At 35.2% G+C, this 16,107-nt stretch overlaps 1 protein-coding gene across 1 annotated transcript; it reads right to left on the bottom strand.

Annotated features, from left to right (window-relative positions):
• Window positions 1-2,798: 2,798 nt before the first annotated feature.
• On the bottom strand, window positions 2,799-9,873 carry LOC120001934 (putative phospholipid-transporting ATPase 9). The gene is made up of 11 exons (XM_038850457.1): window positions 8,823-9,873; window positions 6,841-8,195; window positions 6,179-6,289; window positions 5,810-6,086; window positions 5,612-5,700; window positions 5,414-5,522; window positions 4,799-5,008; window positions 4,531-4,656; window positions 4,343-4,441; window positions 3,938-4,129; window positions 2,799-3,791 (listed from the first exon to the last, which is right to left on the bottom strand). The coding sequence occupies exons 1-11, from the start codon at window positions 9,213-9,215 to the stop codon at window positions 3,159-3,161; spliced, it is 3,594 nt and encodes a 1,197-aa protein (XP_038706385.1). The 5' UTR covers window positions 9,216-9,873; the 3' UTR covers window positions 2,799-3,158.
• Between the last annotated feature and the right edge of the window lie 6,234 nt (window positions 9,874-16,107).

Raw genomic sequence — 16,107 nt, 5'->3', positions numbered from 1 at the left:
GAGCAAGGACATACTAGGAAGGGGGTCATTGGGGTGGACACTAGATTTTATGTCTATGCGACAAAGCTAAACGAGGATCCGGGGATAGCGTCCTCGGAATTTTTTTGAGATTATCTATTAATTATATCATTGAAAATACGAAAAATAACACTAAAAATCCAAAGTTTATAAAATAGAATAAGTAATAATTGTTACATATGTTGTTATTTCAACCATTTGAGCATAATTTTTTGTAAGAGGGGATCTAAATTGAAAATTCAGGGGGGTCATTTTTAAAATTACTATGTACTTAGAATTAACTAAAATTTTTTGAGGGGTTCAGCTGATCCCCTCACTTGCATGTAGCTTCGCCCCTGCCAACAGGGTTATTCCATTGATTAAATGGAATAATTTTATTTCCACTCTTTTATCTCAGAATTCATTGTCCAAAATATATTGTTTTAATATAGATTCCATTGTTTTTTAAAACACAGTCTAAAATTCATTATTTTAATTCTGAATTCATTTATTTTTAAAATTCTATTGAAAAAAATAATGGAATTAAGATTTATCCGATAAAGCTCATCAACAATGGATACGATGATTTTGAATATGTAATTTTTTTAAAAATTTAACATGTATTTTGAAAATTAAAATATTTTAAAATTTCGTTTAAAAAATTTAGGCTCTCACATACACCACCACTATACGAGCGGCTACCTAGCAATACTGTTACGAAAAAGACAGTTAAATCTTCGTTGACCATGGCCGATCATTATTGAGTATTCGCCATCCCATCCAAGGGGCACGTTTGATTGGCTGGGGCTGGGGCAGCTCCGAAGATATTCTTGTGGCCGCCACAAGAGAAAGCTTTTTTTTTATTATTATTTTTTCTAGACGACGACTTTGACGCCCCCGCCGCCAGCCTTATCCTATTAAGGAAAGTTGTAAGTTTTATATTATAATAAATCCATAGTCCGTGTTGGGTGTTTCGTTTCGTGTTTGTAAATTGAGTTGCCACCTTTTCCTAATAAACTCGTGACTGTGTAGGTTAAACAAAAACCTACTTAATCCATTTCTAGGGCTTTTCCTGCTAGAGATACATGCTCCAGATCAGTTAGGTGCAGGGGCGGTCCGGGCAGAGTCAGGAAATTATATTGGGTGGACTACTGCATTTTGTAACAATACAATTTAAAGAGTTCGAACGCAGCGTCATCGAAATTTTTTTAAAGCTATTTTATAACAATAAAATTTATTGAAATGATATTATCGATGAATATTCATCTTGACGTTTGGTCTCATAAAGTAATGAAATAGGTTAACATAAATACATACATATAATAATAAATAAGATGAAACTTTTCAAATATCATGATCTAAATATACAAACATAAAAATATATTAAATTAAGCATATATACACTTACTAAGAAAATATATACCCATCAAAAAAAAATGTATTGCATGTATACATGTAGGTGAGTGGTACTTATCCACCAAACTATTCGTCATCCTTTAAGTACGTCGTAGTATATTAATATATTTTAGGTCTATTTGTCTATTTATATATATATCTATATAAATATATATTCCATAATTATGTAGTAGTATTATGTAGTGTAGCCCCTCCCCCCATCCTTGGTTAGGTGAAAGCCAACTATTTGGTTTATAACTTTCAATTCAATTCCTCTCAATTGTACGTAGATAACTCTTTTAAGGACAAAATCATGTAGATTTTAAGACGCAAAGCGGACAATATATCTACAAATGGATTGGGTTAAAACCTTCTATCATCTCCCTATTTGCTTCTTCTTATCCCTTTCAATTTCTTCAAATTATAACATAAATTCGATTCTTGAAAGATCTCCACCGGTTTGGGGTCACTTGTTGTTGGGCTTTTCAGATGTCCTCATGGATAAACCACCCACAAGGTGAGGGGTACCACATAGACCCTACCCCACTTAGTCTACTTGTTTGGCCTCGCATAATTGAGCGCACAAATGTAGGAGAGCATTAGAAATACAAAATGTCCCACAATGTTTAGGTGAGAGCCAACCATGTGATTTATAAGCTTGAACCCAACTTCTCTCAATTGTAAGAGTCCTTCTTAAGACAAAATCATGCGGGTTTTAAGGCCCAAAGTAGACAATATCTCTACAAATTAATTGGGTTAAACATCTCTCATCTCCCTATTTGCCTCTACGAATTTTAGCATCCAGATATTGGCAATTCTTCTCAATGGCAGGCGAGGTGGAACACATTGACTTCGGATGAACTAAAATTATATGCATAATTGGCACATATTTTAGCATCTAGGTATTGTTCGTTCCAGTGGCATACTTGAATCTTCGGGTGCCCTGGGCAAACTTTTTGCTTCTACGAATTTTAGGATCCAGGTATTGTGCATTCTTCTCAATGGCAGGCGAGGTGGAAACATCGACTTCAGATGAACTAAAATTATACGCATAATTGGCATGTATTTTAGCATTCAGGTATTGTCCGCTCCAATGGTGTACCTGAGTCTTCGGGGTCCCCGGGCAAACTTTAAAAAATGAGGCTCTTGAGAAAAAAAATTTATGTTATATATTAATTAAAATTATGAATCTTGTAACATTTTAAAATGCAAAATCAAAATATTCTAATTTCCTCGCCTCTCTCAAAGTTAGAATCAAAGTTAAAATCTATAACCTCTTTAGTTATAGAAAGAAGTCAAAATATATCGTACCCTAGAGCGGGCGATACCAATACGCATCCACAGGTACATATACATAATAACATGTGTAATCACTTATCAAACAGCACAGAAAGTATATCATAACAGAATAAAGCTTTTAAGCAAAATGGATAACCCAAAAAATAATGAACAGTTGAAGATAGCATGTAAATTATTTTCTGTACTAGATAACCCACAAATCAAATACAAGATGCTTGATGAATGAGCATCCATATGGCAAAAAGAAAAACAAAAAGAAAGAAAAAAAGTGAACCCTAATGAAAAAAAAATCAAGATTTACAGGTGTGGGATTGTATGATACAGGCATACTACTCAATGCTGCTTCTTTACATGGTCATCTAGCAATCCTGAAGTATACAAGCACACACTCTCAGTACAGTAATTTACAGCGTGCCTTGATTTCAGCACAGATCAACAGCCAGCCACCGTGCGAGAACAAATTAACGTCACTTGTGATTTTGAATTCTGTTCCTTAGACGACTGGTTCTTGCTGCTCTGCGTGCCGTGAAACCCACGGTTGTTGGTCGTAGGGATCTCTGCCTAACCATATCACAATATTCAGGATCTTTCGAGTTTCCTTCGTATCTTATCCACTGTATCATGTTATGGTACATGGGGAAGAACTGCATTTGGACTGCCGAGTATACGAAGTATGGGATTAGTGCAGAGATTGCCACAAAAATGGTGACGAACCAGTACGAGGGGGCGGAGCCTAGAGCTTCAACGAAGACTCGGTAAGCAGTGGTTGAATAACTGGCAGGCAAGGCACCATATACCATCATGAAAATGTACCACAGAGCAATTGAACCCCAAATGACACAATGTGCTATTACGGTGAAGTAGTTAATCGAGAGCGCCAGCTGCAAGTTCACAATCCAGACGATGCACGTATACATGGTTGTTCCCAGAATCTCCATGCCTACAGTTTTGCCATCATTGTTGAAAGCTTGGTGCTCCAGTGCTTTTGTGCAGAAGAAGAAAACAATAATTGCACTGTAGATCCCATTAAACATCCAGCCAAGGATGCGCCGCCAGCTGAACAAGACATTTTGCACTCCTTCTTGGTATAGTAGAGGAAACTGACACATGAAACAAAACCCAGGTTTTTAACACGAGTTCGGACTAATAAAAATAGCAACAATAATAACTCAAAATGCACTATAACAACCATAAACATTGAGAATTTGGCTATGGTTGAGTCTGCATACTAAGGTGGCGAGTGTACCTTCAGACAGAGACGTGCAGATACATCCTGGTCGAAAACACCCAAAGCTCCCACTGGTAGTGAAGTGAATATGACATTATACAATGACAAGAACCAATCATTATATGCCGGAGTTGCCGAGAATGATGCATATGCCTCATATAAGAAAAGAGTGAAGGCGAATGTGATATTCTTGTAGAAGAAGTAGCAGATCTGTCAACAGTAGAAAATGCAAATCAGTTAACAATTTTAAGAGGATCTATCATATCAAAAGAAATTTAACATATACATTTATGTACTATATGGTATGCATGTATGTATGTACTTTTTTCTTCAATCTTTGAAGAGTACACTTATAAACATATAGCTTGAAAGTGCTACTGAGAACATTCTGCCATGTTGAAATTCGGACACAAATAAAATTACCATTGATGAAAGCCTCCTGTAGCACCAATGTCCATGCACAAGTAGCAATCTCTCCAAATATCGAAACTGAGCAATTGCAATATCACTTGACATAACAGCCTGTTTTCAAATCAAGCATAAAAAAAGAGTTTATAAGCAAGCAACAGGTACCATTAAGATATCCAGATGTATAATCATTTGGTAAGCACCTGCATCCCTTCCACGCCACTGATGCCAACCCCAATATCTGCCTCTTGAAGCATTCCCACATCATTGGCACCATCACCAATTGCTAGTGTTATTTTCCCAGTTCCTTCTTTGACTAGTCTCGTAACCTGGTTTAGGATTACACCATTTAAACGAATTAATCCATCAAGCAGTATATGTATGCGAATGCAATACAACAACAAAAATTTACTTAAAAAGTACTCTTGTATAGGGAAAAAAAAATATATCCATGAGTAATTTTGAACGCACCAGTGCCTTCTGTTTTGGGGATGAACGACAGCATATAACAGATGCACATCCAACAGCAAGATCTAAAAACATTTGCTTCATATTATCCTCTAGAGCATAAGCAAGCGATTTCCCATCAATGATCAAAGAAAATGCGTCATTACTTCCACCAGCTGCAGTAAGCTGAGCCTTCCCTTCAGTAATCTGGCGGAGAACACTTGCCCTTGATGCCTAAAGGAAAGTGCATTATGTCGTGTTAGGATGTTTCTCAAAGCTAGACAGCTCAGAACATGTACCTTTAGGAGCAAATTCTATTTTCCTATCCCTTTCCTTCTTAGTTACCACCTTTATTACCTACTTACTGTTTTAGCTGAAAGAAGTTTCACAGAATCACAAGATATATAATTCTTATTTTGCTTTAACATTTTCCCGTAACTAATAAAGAGTTAAGATATCTATGCTTTTATCACTCAAACCAATCGTTCTCGTATCTATTAGGGAAAGGTTTGAAAGCAATAGTCTTATGAAATGCAAGCTCATAACCTTCTTATTTGCCATTTATGACGAAAAATCTCATCGTTTCCATGTATATCATCAGAATAGTAAAACAATTGAAAAATCTACAAGTAACTTTACCTTGGTGATCGCAGCCTTGTCTCCTGCCTTTTCCAATGCTTGAATATCTGGACTATCCAAATTTACCATAATCTGCTTCATGCCTTGCCTTAGCAAACTACAAGCATAACTGCAGCATTGTGTAATAAAGTCAGTTACCTCCAGAAGTAATATGTACAGCAGGCCTCTGCATAATAAATTCATAACCGGAAGTCATACCCAATATTAATGGCAGTTTCCATCTTGTCTCCCGTTAAAACCCAAATTTTAATGCCTGCTTGGGCAAGCTTGTCTATGCAGTCAGGGACCTAATGGCACAACAGAAGGGAATTCCTCATTTAGAAATTAGACCAATTCTGCAAATGGAAGTGATTTTTGTTTCTTTCTCTTTAACAATAATCAGTATATTTTTCTTACCCCATTTTGAAGTTTATCCTCAACAGCAGTCGCACCTAGAAGAACTAGATCCTTCTCAATCATCTCTGTTGCTTCATCAATCAGCATTTCCCTGTCAGCACTAATTGAGTTCTTAGCCTCAGTGAACTTCTCATTGAACTCTTTGTATTCTTCCTCATCAAGTTCACGATAGGCAACAATAAGGGTCCTCAGACCTGCATCAGCGTACTCATCCACATGCTGCCTGGTCTGCTCTTCAAACTTGCCACTATTCTTGGCAAGCCTTTCAAACATGACACTGTTTGTCAAAAATTCATGGTGAAAATGCCGTTAGTGGTAGAAGTAAGTAATTTCAAAGCATTCAGGACTTCAGGATAGCTTATCACAAACCTGTCAGCACCTTTACTTAGTAATAATAGTTTTCCTTCCTCATCTCTCAATATCACAGACATCCGCTTTCTTGTGCTGTTAAACTCTAACACATTCAAAAGTTCAAACAGCCTGCAAAGATAAAAATAACTTACTGAGAATACTTTTTAAGAGGTTGCGAACAAGCTAGATGTAAAGATGAAATCATTATGAGAGAATAGTATACTGCAATCTGTATTTTATCCTAAATTTAACTTGAAATTCACATCATGATTTCAGATGCACTAAAACATAAGGTCAGATACTATAAACTAGAATTATCCATGCTAATTTATAGCTTGAAAAACAAAATAAGGCAATAATGACCAATTATTTCAAGTTTCAACCCAGATATTGGTTTAGGCACCTGGTCCAGTAAAGGCTCAATAGAAAGGTATCTAATAATCCCTTCAGACAGCATTATAATACCAGTAAAGAAAAATCTTTCAAAACCAACACAGATTAGTAGGCAATTCATTTCTAATCTATCATTTATCAAGTGCATGGTTGTCAATAGAATGTGTAGTTGATCACCTTCACACAGGCTTGCCAAAGCCAGTGCAAGAGAGCATGCATGATTTGTATATAAAATTGTAAATTAAAATGTGAACTTTATTGTCCAAAATGCAACAAAAGATACTGACCTTTCAACTCTTTTGCCAGTTAGAGGATCAAATTCACGTAATGAGATGCGTGTTTGTGTTCTATTGTAGAATTCAAAACCAAGTTCTCTAGCAGCAATAACAAAAGCTGCTTCATCAGGAGATTCTGCTTCATATGAAACCTTTCCTGTATCCTCATCCACTTCAGGGATGGCTGTATGACAAAGTGCCAACAGGCGGAAGAACTTCTGGATGAGATCTGCTTGAGGCTCATTAACCCAATTTGCAGACATTATCCTTTCATCTTCAAAATTAAATCCCTTAATGTGTGGTTTTCTATCAGGAGAATCATTGATGTGATCATCCCAGCCATTCATATTTTCATCGACCAAAGGTGAACCCTTCCTTCTGTTCATTGCCCTCTCAACCTCTGTAACACCACTGCCATAAGCTGTCCCTCCAACAGAACACTTGATGAACTCCATTGAATTGCAGGTCAATGTACCGGTCTTATCAGAAAGTATAGTGTCAACTTGGCCAAGTTCCTCATTCAAATTTGATGTCCGCGCTTTTGCCGGTTTGTCAGTCTCCTCATAATACATGTGGATATCTTGATTGATGAATATACTCTGGAGAACTTTCACAACTTCAATTGACACATACAAGGAGATTGGGATGAAGTAGCTATATAACATTAAGGCCGTTAGAAAGTGATAAATTGCAGCCGCTGGAGCCTTTTCAGGATCGAAGAAAATTGTCGAATCATCTGGTCGAAGATACCACCTTTTCATCCTCCCATTTTCCAAGTCCTCTTTAGTTTCAATGCCAAAAATAATTGATCCCACAAAAGATATTAAAAATAATATACCGAACAAGAGGTAAACAATGCGATCCATCTTCTTCTCAATTTTGCTTCTCTTCGAAGGGGGGTCTGTGGAATTTTGGAGAACCTTGCTGTCACGGCCAGTGAAGATAACTGCCCCATATATGTAGTCTGTATTTCTGAGTTTTGAGTCTCTGAGGAGAATTTGTTGTGGAGTGAGGGGATACCGTTGCTCTTCAAGCTCCAAACTTCCAACAAAAGAGTACAAGTTGGGATTTGGGTCCTCACATTTTATAATAGCCTTGAAATCCTGGAAGTTTGAGTCATCATTTAGATATGAAGTTGCCCCTATTGCCTGTTTTAGTTTCAAATTTGTCTCCCCATCAAGGTTCATGGTCTCAACATAGCAGATTGCATCCTCATAACTGGAAGAAAGCAAAAGGAGGTCTGCTGGAAAGAATTCATCCTTCTGCACCTTCACAATATCTCCCACTCTCAGGTTCTTCCACTCAGTGTCTTTAAAAACACCATCACTTTGGCGAACCTTAACTTTTCTGTTGTTCACCTCAATATCCTGAAAATTTATGGTGCAGAATTGTAAACTTGGTATGACAGCTTAGCAACAGCCGTATATAACTAAAAAAAAATATTTCCACTAAAATGCCTCCTATTTAGATTGAGCAGACTCTAAAAGAGCAACAATGAACAAAGCAATCGACAATCACTCCCTAACAAAATTCAATTTGTATTTCCATTTGTGAAACAGAACAGAATAATTTAAAGCAGATTATAGTAGCAATATCATAAAGCTCCAATACCATTAGCATTTCCTTCTTGCAGACAATGTGTCATTTAGCAAAACACAATCATTTATGCCTAGAATACAATAGAGAAGTTAAAAAAGTGCCTTATCATAATTTCTGATGTATGGTAATTGAAGTGGAAGTTTTTGCATTTAAAATGACAACCAGTACTTTAGACTTCCGTATTACCCAATACAGCCTCATATGGTCATCAGTAACATCACAAAAGTTCAATTAGATTACAGCTCCTTGGTTTCCACCTCCATGGCTCAGAATCTTAATGCCAATTGAATAAAACAACTCTGAGACCAGGATACTTCTTTATCCAGTCCAGCAAACATTCAGTACTAAGGAATCATCATGTAATTAAAGAAACCAAACCAGAATACTAGGCATACCTGCAATTTCCGCTGCCAATCCTCTATGCCCTCTTTCACCATGGTTGCCCCAATTACAATGATTAGAGGGAGAATAGCACTGACAGCTGAGTAAGGTGCGAGAGGAGTGAACGACAAGATGCCGATAACCAAGAAGTAGAAGTTCGCTACCCTTCTAAACTGCTCAAACAATGATTTAGGCAAGAAAGTAGCAATAGTATACTTAGTTGAACTCACATAGTTTTCCGCATAATTATGCATTCCCGCCTCAACTGAATCAGGTTCATTGCAATAAACCACCCTAGAAAATCCAGGCCCCCCAATCTGTGAATGGTCATCCTCGAATGATGCCTTTCCACAAGCAAAAGAGTAGATCTTGCTGAAATGCAGTTTCCTTCTTCTACCTCCTGCCATTTATTGGTTCTCTCGAAGCAGAGAAAATCAAACAAAGCTTTTTCTCCAAGGAGATCGAAACACCAGAAAAGGACAACTCTGCAATAATTGAACAAGGAATTACCCTCGTTCAAAGAACTAATGTGGGGCTCAAATTTCCAATCTTTTGCAGAGACAAATGCAGCTTCTTCGAGTACCAAAATACCCTAAAGAGCACAACACTCCAATACTTCAAAACAAAATTTCCACCACCAAAAACTGTACTAGTTTTCCTTAAAAGGAAACTTTTTTTCTTTTTCTCTGCTACAGAACAGCTACTACTTCAAGGGCTATAACCCCACCACATGTACCGAGAACCACAAAGCCTCAAATACCCAACAATTGTTTCTTTTCCGCTCTAGTGCCCGCCCAAAAGATTGAAACAAAAAGGAAGGAAAAGAAGAAAGAAGAAGAAGGGACACAGTAAACTCTTGAGAGGATAGAAAAAACTTGCAAAGGAAATAAAACAGTGTGTGTACTACTCACAAATCCAGCTCGTAATCTACCCAAACTGGCTTAAATGTAATATGTTCGTCCCTGAAAATGAAATGGTAGAAAAGTCCTTAAGAAAAAATAAAAAGAAACCCAAAAATTCTTCCAAATCCTGATTGGAGTACGCTGACGTTTAAGGCTATAAATACTACCCCCACAAATAAAAGAAAAACAAAAAACCCAAATAGGAAAATAAATCCATTAATTTGACTTGTGTACATTTTCTATACAAGATTGGCGTAATCTAGAAGAAAGACTTTTGAACGAAGACTTGGATTGGATCTCACATCCATGTCTGCGTTGGAACCCACGCGCATTTTGCCGAAGAAAATGTTGAAATCTGAAAAAACAAAAAACTAGTACTGACTTTGCCACCCAAAAAAGAAAAGAAAAAACTTCGAGAACGGAGGAATTGTATCTCCAAGACCAAGAATTTCCAGAAGATCAACGTGTTTTGTGTGAACAATTATTTAGCGAAGAAACTAATAAATCACGAAATGGAGACATCTTGGGTGGGGGGTTGGGTTCGGGGATTGCCTGGTCTTCTACTCTTCTCTTCTCTCTTGAGACAGAGGAAGCTTCAGAGAAGAAATATTAGGCAATAAAAGATTTCTTTGACTGTGTGTATTATTATTATTATTATTACAATAAAATATAGTAAATGACAGCGAATAAATAAATTAGCGAAAAATAAGATGACGTGTTGGTTTGTCTTGTCTGTAGTGATAAATTAACAGCAGTTTGTCTTTTACTCTTTTTTAGTTGTTGAACTCTGACAGAATAAACATTTAACTAGAAAAAACACAAACCATTTATTTATTCATTCAAAATTATTTAATTAACAAGATACCATATCTATTATTCATTTCCTTTATTTTTCAAGTAACTTTGGATTATATTATTTGAGTCTCAATACCCTAGTCTTTTTCTGACCTTTCATTTCATGTAAGGTGGCAATACTCTGTCCGACTTGAATAATCGAATTTGTCTAACCTAGATTAAATCAAGTTTGGACACTAGTGATATGTCCAAACACAAATTTTGTTCCGATTTAAAACTGGATCCGAGTCTAAGCATATAAATATTGTCCGCTTTACTTGTTCGAACTCTAATCCGAATTAGATTATTGTCCGAGTTTAAACCAATCGTGGTTTGGTCAATTAAGTATGTCCAAAATATAATCAGGTTAGGGTATGGACATATAAATATTTCGTGAACACATGATATTGTCCTACCCGGAATTGACATGTAACCGATTTTTTGCCACCTCTAATCTCATGTAGTCTTTTGTTTTCCCTTTAATCAACATATACATACAATTTAATTTAATTATTCATGAGTGGTTAAATTGACAAGAGATGAAGATGAATTCAAATTCGTCTCACAAAATTAATATTTTATAAAAAAAATGTGATTATCTCTTTATTGGTAGAAAAATAAATAAGCAAAAAAATCAATTTTTCCAAATGGCATTCCATGTGTCAAACTGTGCGAGAGAGAGAGTGGCAGTCCGTGAAGGAAACAATAAGAAAATCATTACGTGGCGGAGGTCAAACAACGGGGGCTAAGACTAAACACCGCCGCCGTATTACGACTTTACGTAGTTACGCGTACGAAAATTTTTATTACTAATTTTTATTTAAAAGAAGCTTCTTTTAATTATTTCCCTGTAAATGCTGTTTTTTTTTATTTATTTATCACAAAAACATGAATCTGCGACGAAAACAATGTGTCCGTTTGGGCGAACTGTGAACTGTTGTGTAATGTGTGAGTTCTAAAACTATGACGCTGTGAGGTTAATTCAAATGCGAAACTGTTTGGCGCATCACTTTTAAAACTGTGATACGGTGTTGTGAGCTGCGTTTGACGTATCTAAATTACGGTTATATTAGATTACTAGTAATATTAATATAAAATCACTTAACGTTTACATTGTACATTAATATAAAATAAAATAATTGACCTAATTTGATTATGTGGGATAATTCAACATAAATTGTATCCGTTTGGGAGTGTTGTGAGGTGAGTTCTGCTGATAAAAAACGTTTGACGTGTTACAAAAAATTGTGATGCTGTGAGGTGAGGTGCACCTAAACGCAATACAAACGCATTGTCAAACCGCACCAATGGGAGCACGTGCATGCTCACGTGTGTTTGGCTTAATTTTCCAAATCTTGACCGTATGTATGTATCTTCTTCACGAGCAGTCGTATAAATATATAATAGCAATTAGCAATTTAGCAGCCGAGACATGGGGACATAATTGTAATAAATGGTTCTTTTTTTTTTTGGGTAGACCACCCTCTTTTTTTTTTTGAAATACTCTCAAGCATTATATAAGTAAACCTACAACACACTACCCGTGAGTATTACATCACAGGCAAAAAAAGTGTGTGGTAGAGGGAACTTATATACTACTTAAGCGGACTGAGAACAACCGATGTGGGATAAACACCCACACCAAGTTGCAATGACACATACGTATTAATCAAGTTTTTTTGAAATACTCTCAAGCATTATATAAGTAAACCTACAACACACTACCCGTGAGTATTACATCACAGGCAAAAAAAGTGTGTGGTAGAGGGAACTTATATACTACTTAAGCGGACTGAGAACAACCGATGTGGGATAAACACCCACACCAAGTTGCAATGACACATACGTATTAATCAAGTTTTTTTGAAATACTCACCGAACTACTTTTCCTAATTATTTAAATAATGATAATAATTGTAATAAATGGTTCTAGAAACTTCTAATTATTCATTCAACATTTTTGAATGAGTAATTATGCAAAAATGTCGTTTTTTTTTTAACTAATAACAACATCATACAAACTTACACATTAGATATAAGGTTAAATTCAAGTAATCAGACATGTACACACAGAAGGCCATCTGTATTTGGTCATCATTGTATGCATCCTTTGCGTTATAACATAATTAATTACTTGAGTCAAATAAATTGCCTCGTCTCTAGAATTTAAATCATAGGGAACAAAATTTATGACACTTATGGTCTGCTTCGATTGATATTTTAGAGAACAAAATTAGTAACCCTTAATTTGGAGAGTTTGTGAGATAAGAAAAAAAATTTGTTTATTATTTCGTAAATTATTAAAAGTTTTTCACTCATTTCCATCTTAATAAGGATATTTTTATAACTCACATCACTCGACTCTCCTAAACTCTTATTAACTCTACTTTTTATCCGCAAAAAGGGTGAGTAAAGATAATCTTTGATAACTACTCATCAATTAACTCTCATTCACGTAACTCTTCAATCTTTAGGTGGGGTTTTATTATGTATTTTGGAAAATAAAATTGAAAGGTTGAATATGTGGAAATCATGTGATTATTCATCTCTAACCTAAAATAGATTAAGATGATCTCGACAATCTGAATATCTGATATACTGATTGATAAAATTACAATTCTAACTCAACACATAACAATTATAACTTCAATATTTACAATAAGTAAGTCAGCTCATGCAAACAAAAATAGAATGTTTATTCACCAAACACATAATCCAAACCTCTTGTCAAAAATTATTGGTCACAGTAAACAAAATCTGTCTCTTTAGAAGCATAATTAAAGCTTATTGTTGTATATATTAAACCAAATACACCCCAAAGCCACCAACTTTTGTGGTTCTATTTTGTACAACTCTTCAATTTAATTATTATTCTATATGTACTTGTTCGTACCCTCCCACTTCAATTTTATTAACAATTTAAAATTAAGGATAAAGAAATGGTGATGATTAGTGATTAAACAACTGTTAATCGGTGGCCAAAGATGGTGTGGAGTCGTCTTGTACTCCCTCCCACCAAGAAGGCATGAGCCCACATGTAAATTTTTAATGTTTGTATGGTCTACGACTCTACATGATTTGTGGGGGAATTGCGTATAGTCTGAGCGAAAAATAATAAACAAAGAAAAAAAAATCTATTATATTCCTATTTTTCAAAATGTCTCATATATATAAGGAATTGATATTTGAAAAGAAAACCAAAAACGTATTATCCTTCTATTGAGAGGTGAGAAAGGTATCAACTATCAACTTATAGACTTATTAATGGTCAAACATATGTTTAATAGCTGAATTGGGTTAGGCTTGCGGGTCAAACCACACACGAGTTATTTGATATTTTCTTGACTAAGTAGATTTATATATTTTCTATATTCAGTAATTATATCTTATGTTCAATAACTAATAAAATTAAGCACCTAAATACCCATTAATTTCATGCTTCAATTTATATTTCTTTGACACGTGCAATGTGATCTCCATGTGAAAAACATGATTAAATTCTTTGATTAGTGTTGCCCTAACGCCCACCAATGATTCTTTTTTTTTTCCTTCTTTTTTTACATAATTTATTGTCTGTATCATGTCATGTGGTTTATATTATGTTTATATGGAGGACTAATAACTACTGTGTAAAATTAAAGATCATTTACTGATTTTTTTTAAGACAAAAAATAATATATTACTCAATATTAGATAAGAAATCACAAAAAAAGAAGAAGAAGAAGAAGAAGGAAGTTGTAAATTTAATTACATTGATTGATGATAAAAGGGGGGGGGAAAACTGCACAAATTAACATATTGATATTTAAGAAATCATAAAATGATATTCAAATAATTAAAACAAGAAAAAATCATAGATTTTGAAAATCAGAATCTTGTGAAGTATTTTTGTTTTGTTTTTTTTCTTTAATTGTAATTTTATAATATTGAAAAAGACTAATCATTAGTGTATGGATATGGTCCATGCGAAAAGAGGGCGTTACAGAGACAATAAATAATGCCAAAAACAAAATGAAGTATAGTAGTTTTGACAAATCTTTGAAATAGACTTTCCATTACAATTTGACACGTACGTATGAAAATGATGCATGCTTGATGTCTTGAAAAACCCAAAAAGACACATTCTAGCTACACATCGGATTGACATAACCCAATTGAGTGATACATAATGAAGATTCAGTTCCTCTTTTGCAAATGATGCGTTTTCTGAATCTAAATACTTTAGAGACAGCCTGGCATAAAACATATGAGCGAGTATTTGGTCTATAGCAAATAATATTATAACTTTAATGTATTTTGATTGGATTTTCTAATGCGATATCATAGTAAAGACTTGGTCCATCTGGACATGAATTCTACAAGTGTCTACTTGTTGGGTCTCGAATAACCAAGTTCATGAGTGTAGGAGAGAGTGTCAAAACTGGTAGTCTCACATCGGATTGATCATACCAATCGGCCTCTCGTTGAGGCGTTCTCTAAGCCGATTGACGACATTTTTTGTGAAGTTACATTGGATGATGCCCTTGGGGTTATGACCTTATATTAGATCTTGATTTGTGAAAGTTGGGGTCTCATTCTCGCCGATATTTGTTTCAATAATGGAGTAGTGACAACCTAGTGCTCATATGTTTGTCTGTCTCATCTACAAACTTGATTCGATTTCTCTTCTCCGATTGATTTGTCATCATGTGAACCCACTTTTCATGTCAAAAAAGGGTTGCATCCTTTTGGAGTTGCATTCCATACTTTTTTCCCCCCTTGTATCAAGCTTGATGAATGTATGATGTATCATTTGTTTATGGGTGGAGACTATTTGCACTCTCCATTTTCCCATTTACGTCCCCTTTCTCCCAACCACCAAACACGCCCTTACCCCAATATCGACTGTTCATTTGTTCCCGTCCTGTTTCCATCTTCCTCTCTTTGCTTCCTCTTCGGCATCTTCAGTGCCTCCTTCTGGATTAACAACTTCCAGACCTTCTTAACCTACCAAACTGTCAAATGAAATACTCCAAATAAGTCATTGAATTATATTGTTTTGTTCAAGATCATCCTGCATAAGTTTCAACATATGATAATTACGCAAATTGGAACCGCGAATTTTAAGAAGAACATGGAGCAGATCTGAATTACCCGTTCACAGATTTGGTAAAACTCGAAAAGGTAGAAGCGAGAGATGAACAATCGATGTTGGGGTAAGAGCGTGTTTGGTAGTTGGGGGAAGGGGGTGTGAATGGAAAAATAGTGAGTGCAAATAGTCCCCACCTTGGTTATGAGAGTTGCTTTTATTTGTGTGGCTCTATACCTATTGTACTATTTGCTGTTGGGAATGGATATTTCAGTTTTCAGGAAAAAATAAAAACTAACAATTATTAGAGTTCATGTTATTGACATGTTGTTTATCATGAAGTGATTATATGAAAAATGCCTTTGAATTAATCAATTGATTTTATTTTTTATTTTTATGAAATCAGAAGTACAAGCTACAACTGTACAAAAGAGAAGCCTTTTTTGAATGGTATTTTTGATTTTATATTGTTGTACAGTGATTGAACAATAACTA

The sequence above is a fragment of the Tripterygium wilfordii genome, chromosome 7 (genome assembly GCF_013401445.1).
Source record: "Tripterygium wilfordii isolate XIE 37 chromosome 7, ASM1340144v1, whole genome shotgun sequence".
Taxonomy (NCBI): domain Eukaryota; kingdom Viridiplantae; phylum Streptophyta; class Magnoliopsida; order Celastrales; family Celastraceae; genus Tripterygium; species Tripterygium wilfordii.
Note: the sequence above shows the minus strand (reverse complement) of the source record. Positions and strands in the feature narration are given on the sequence as shown.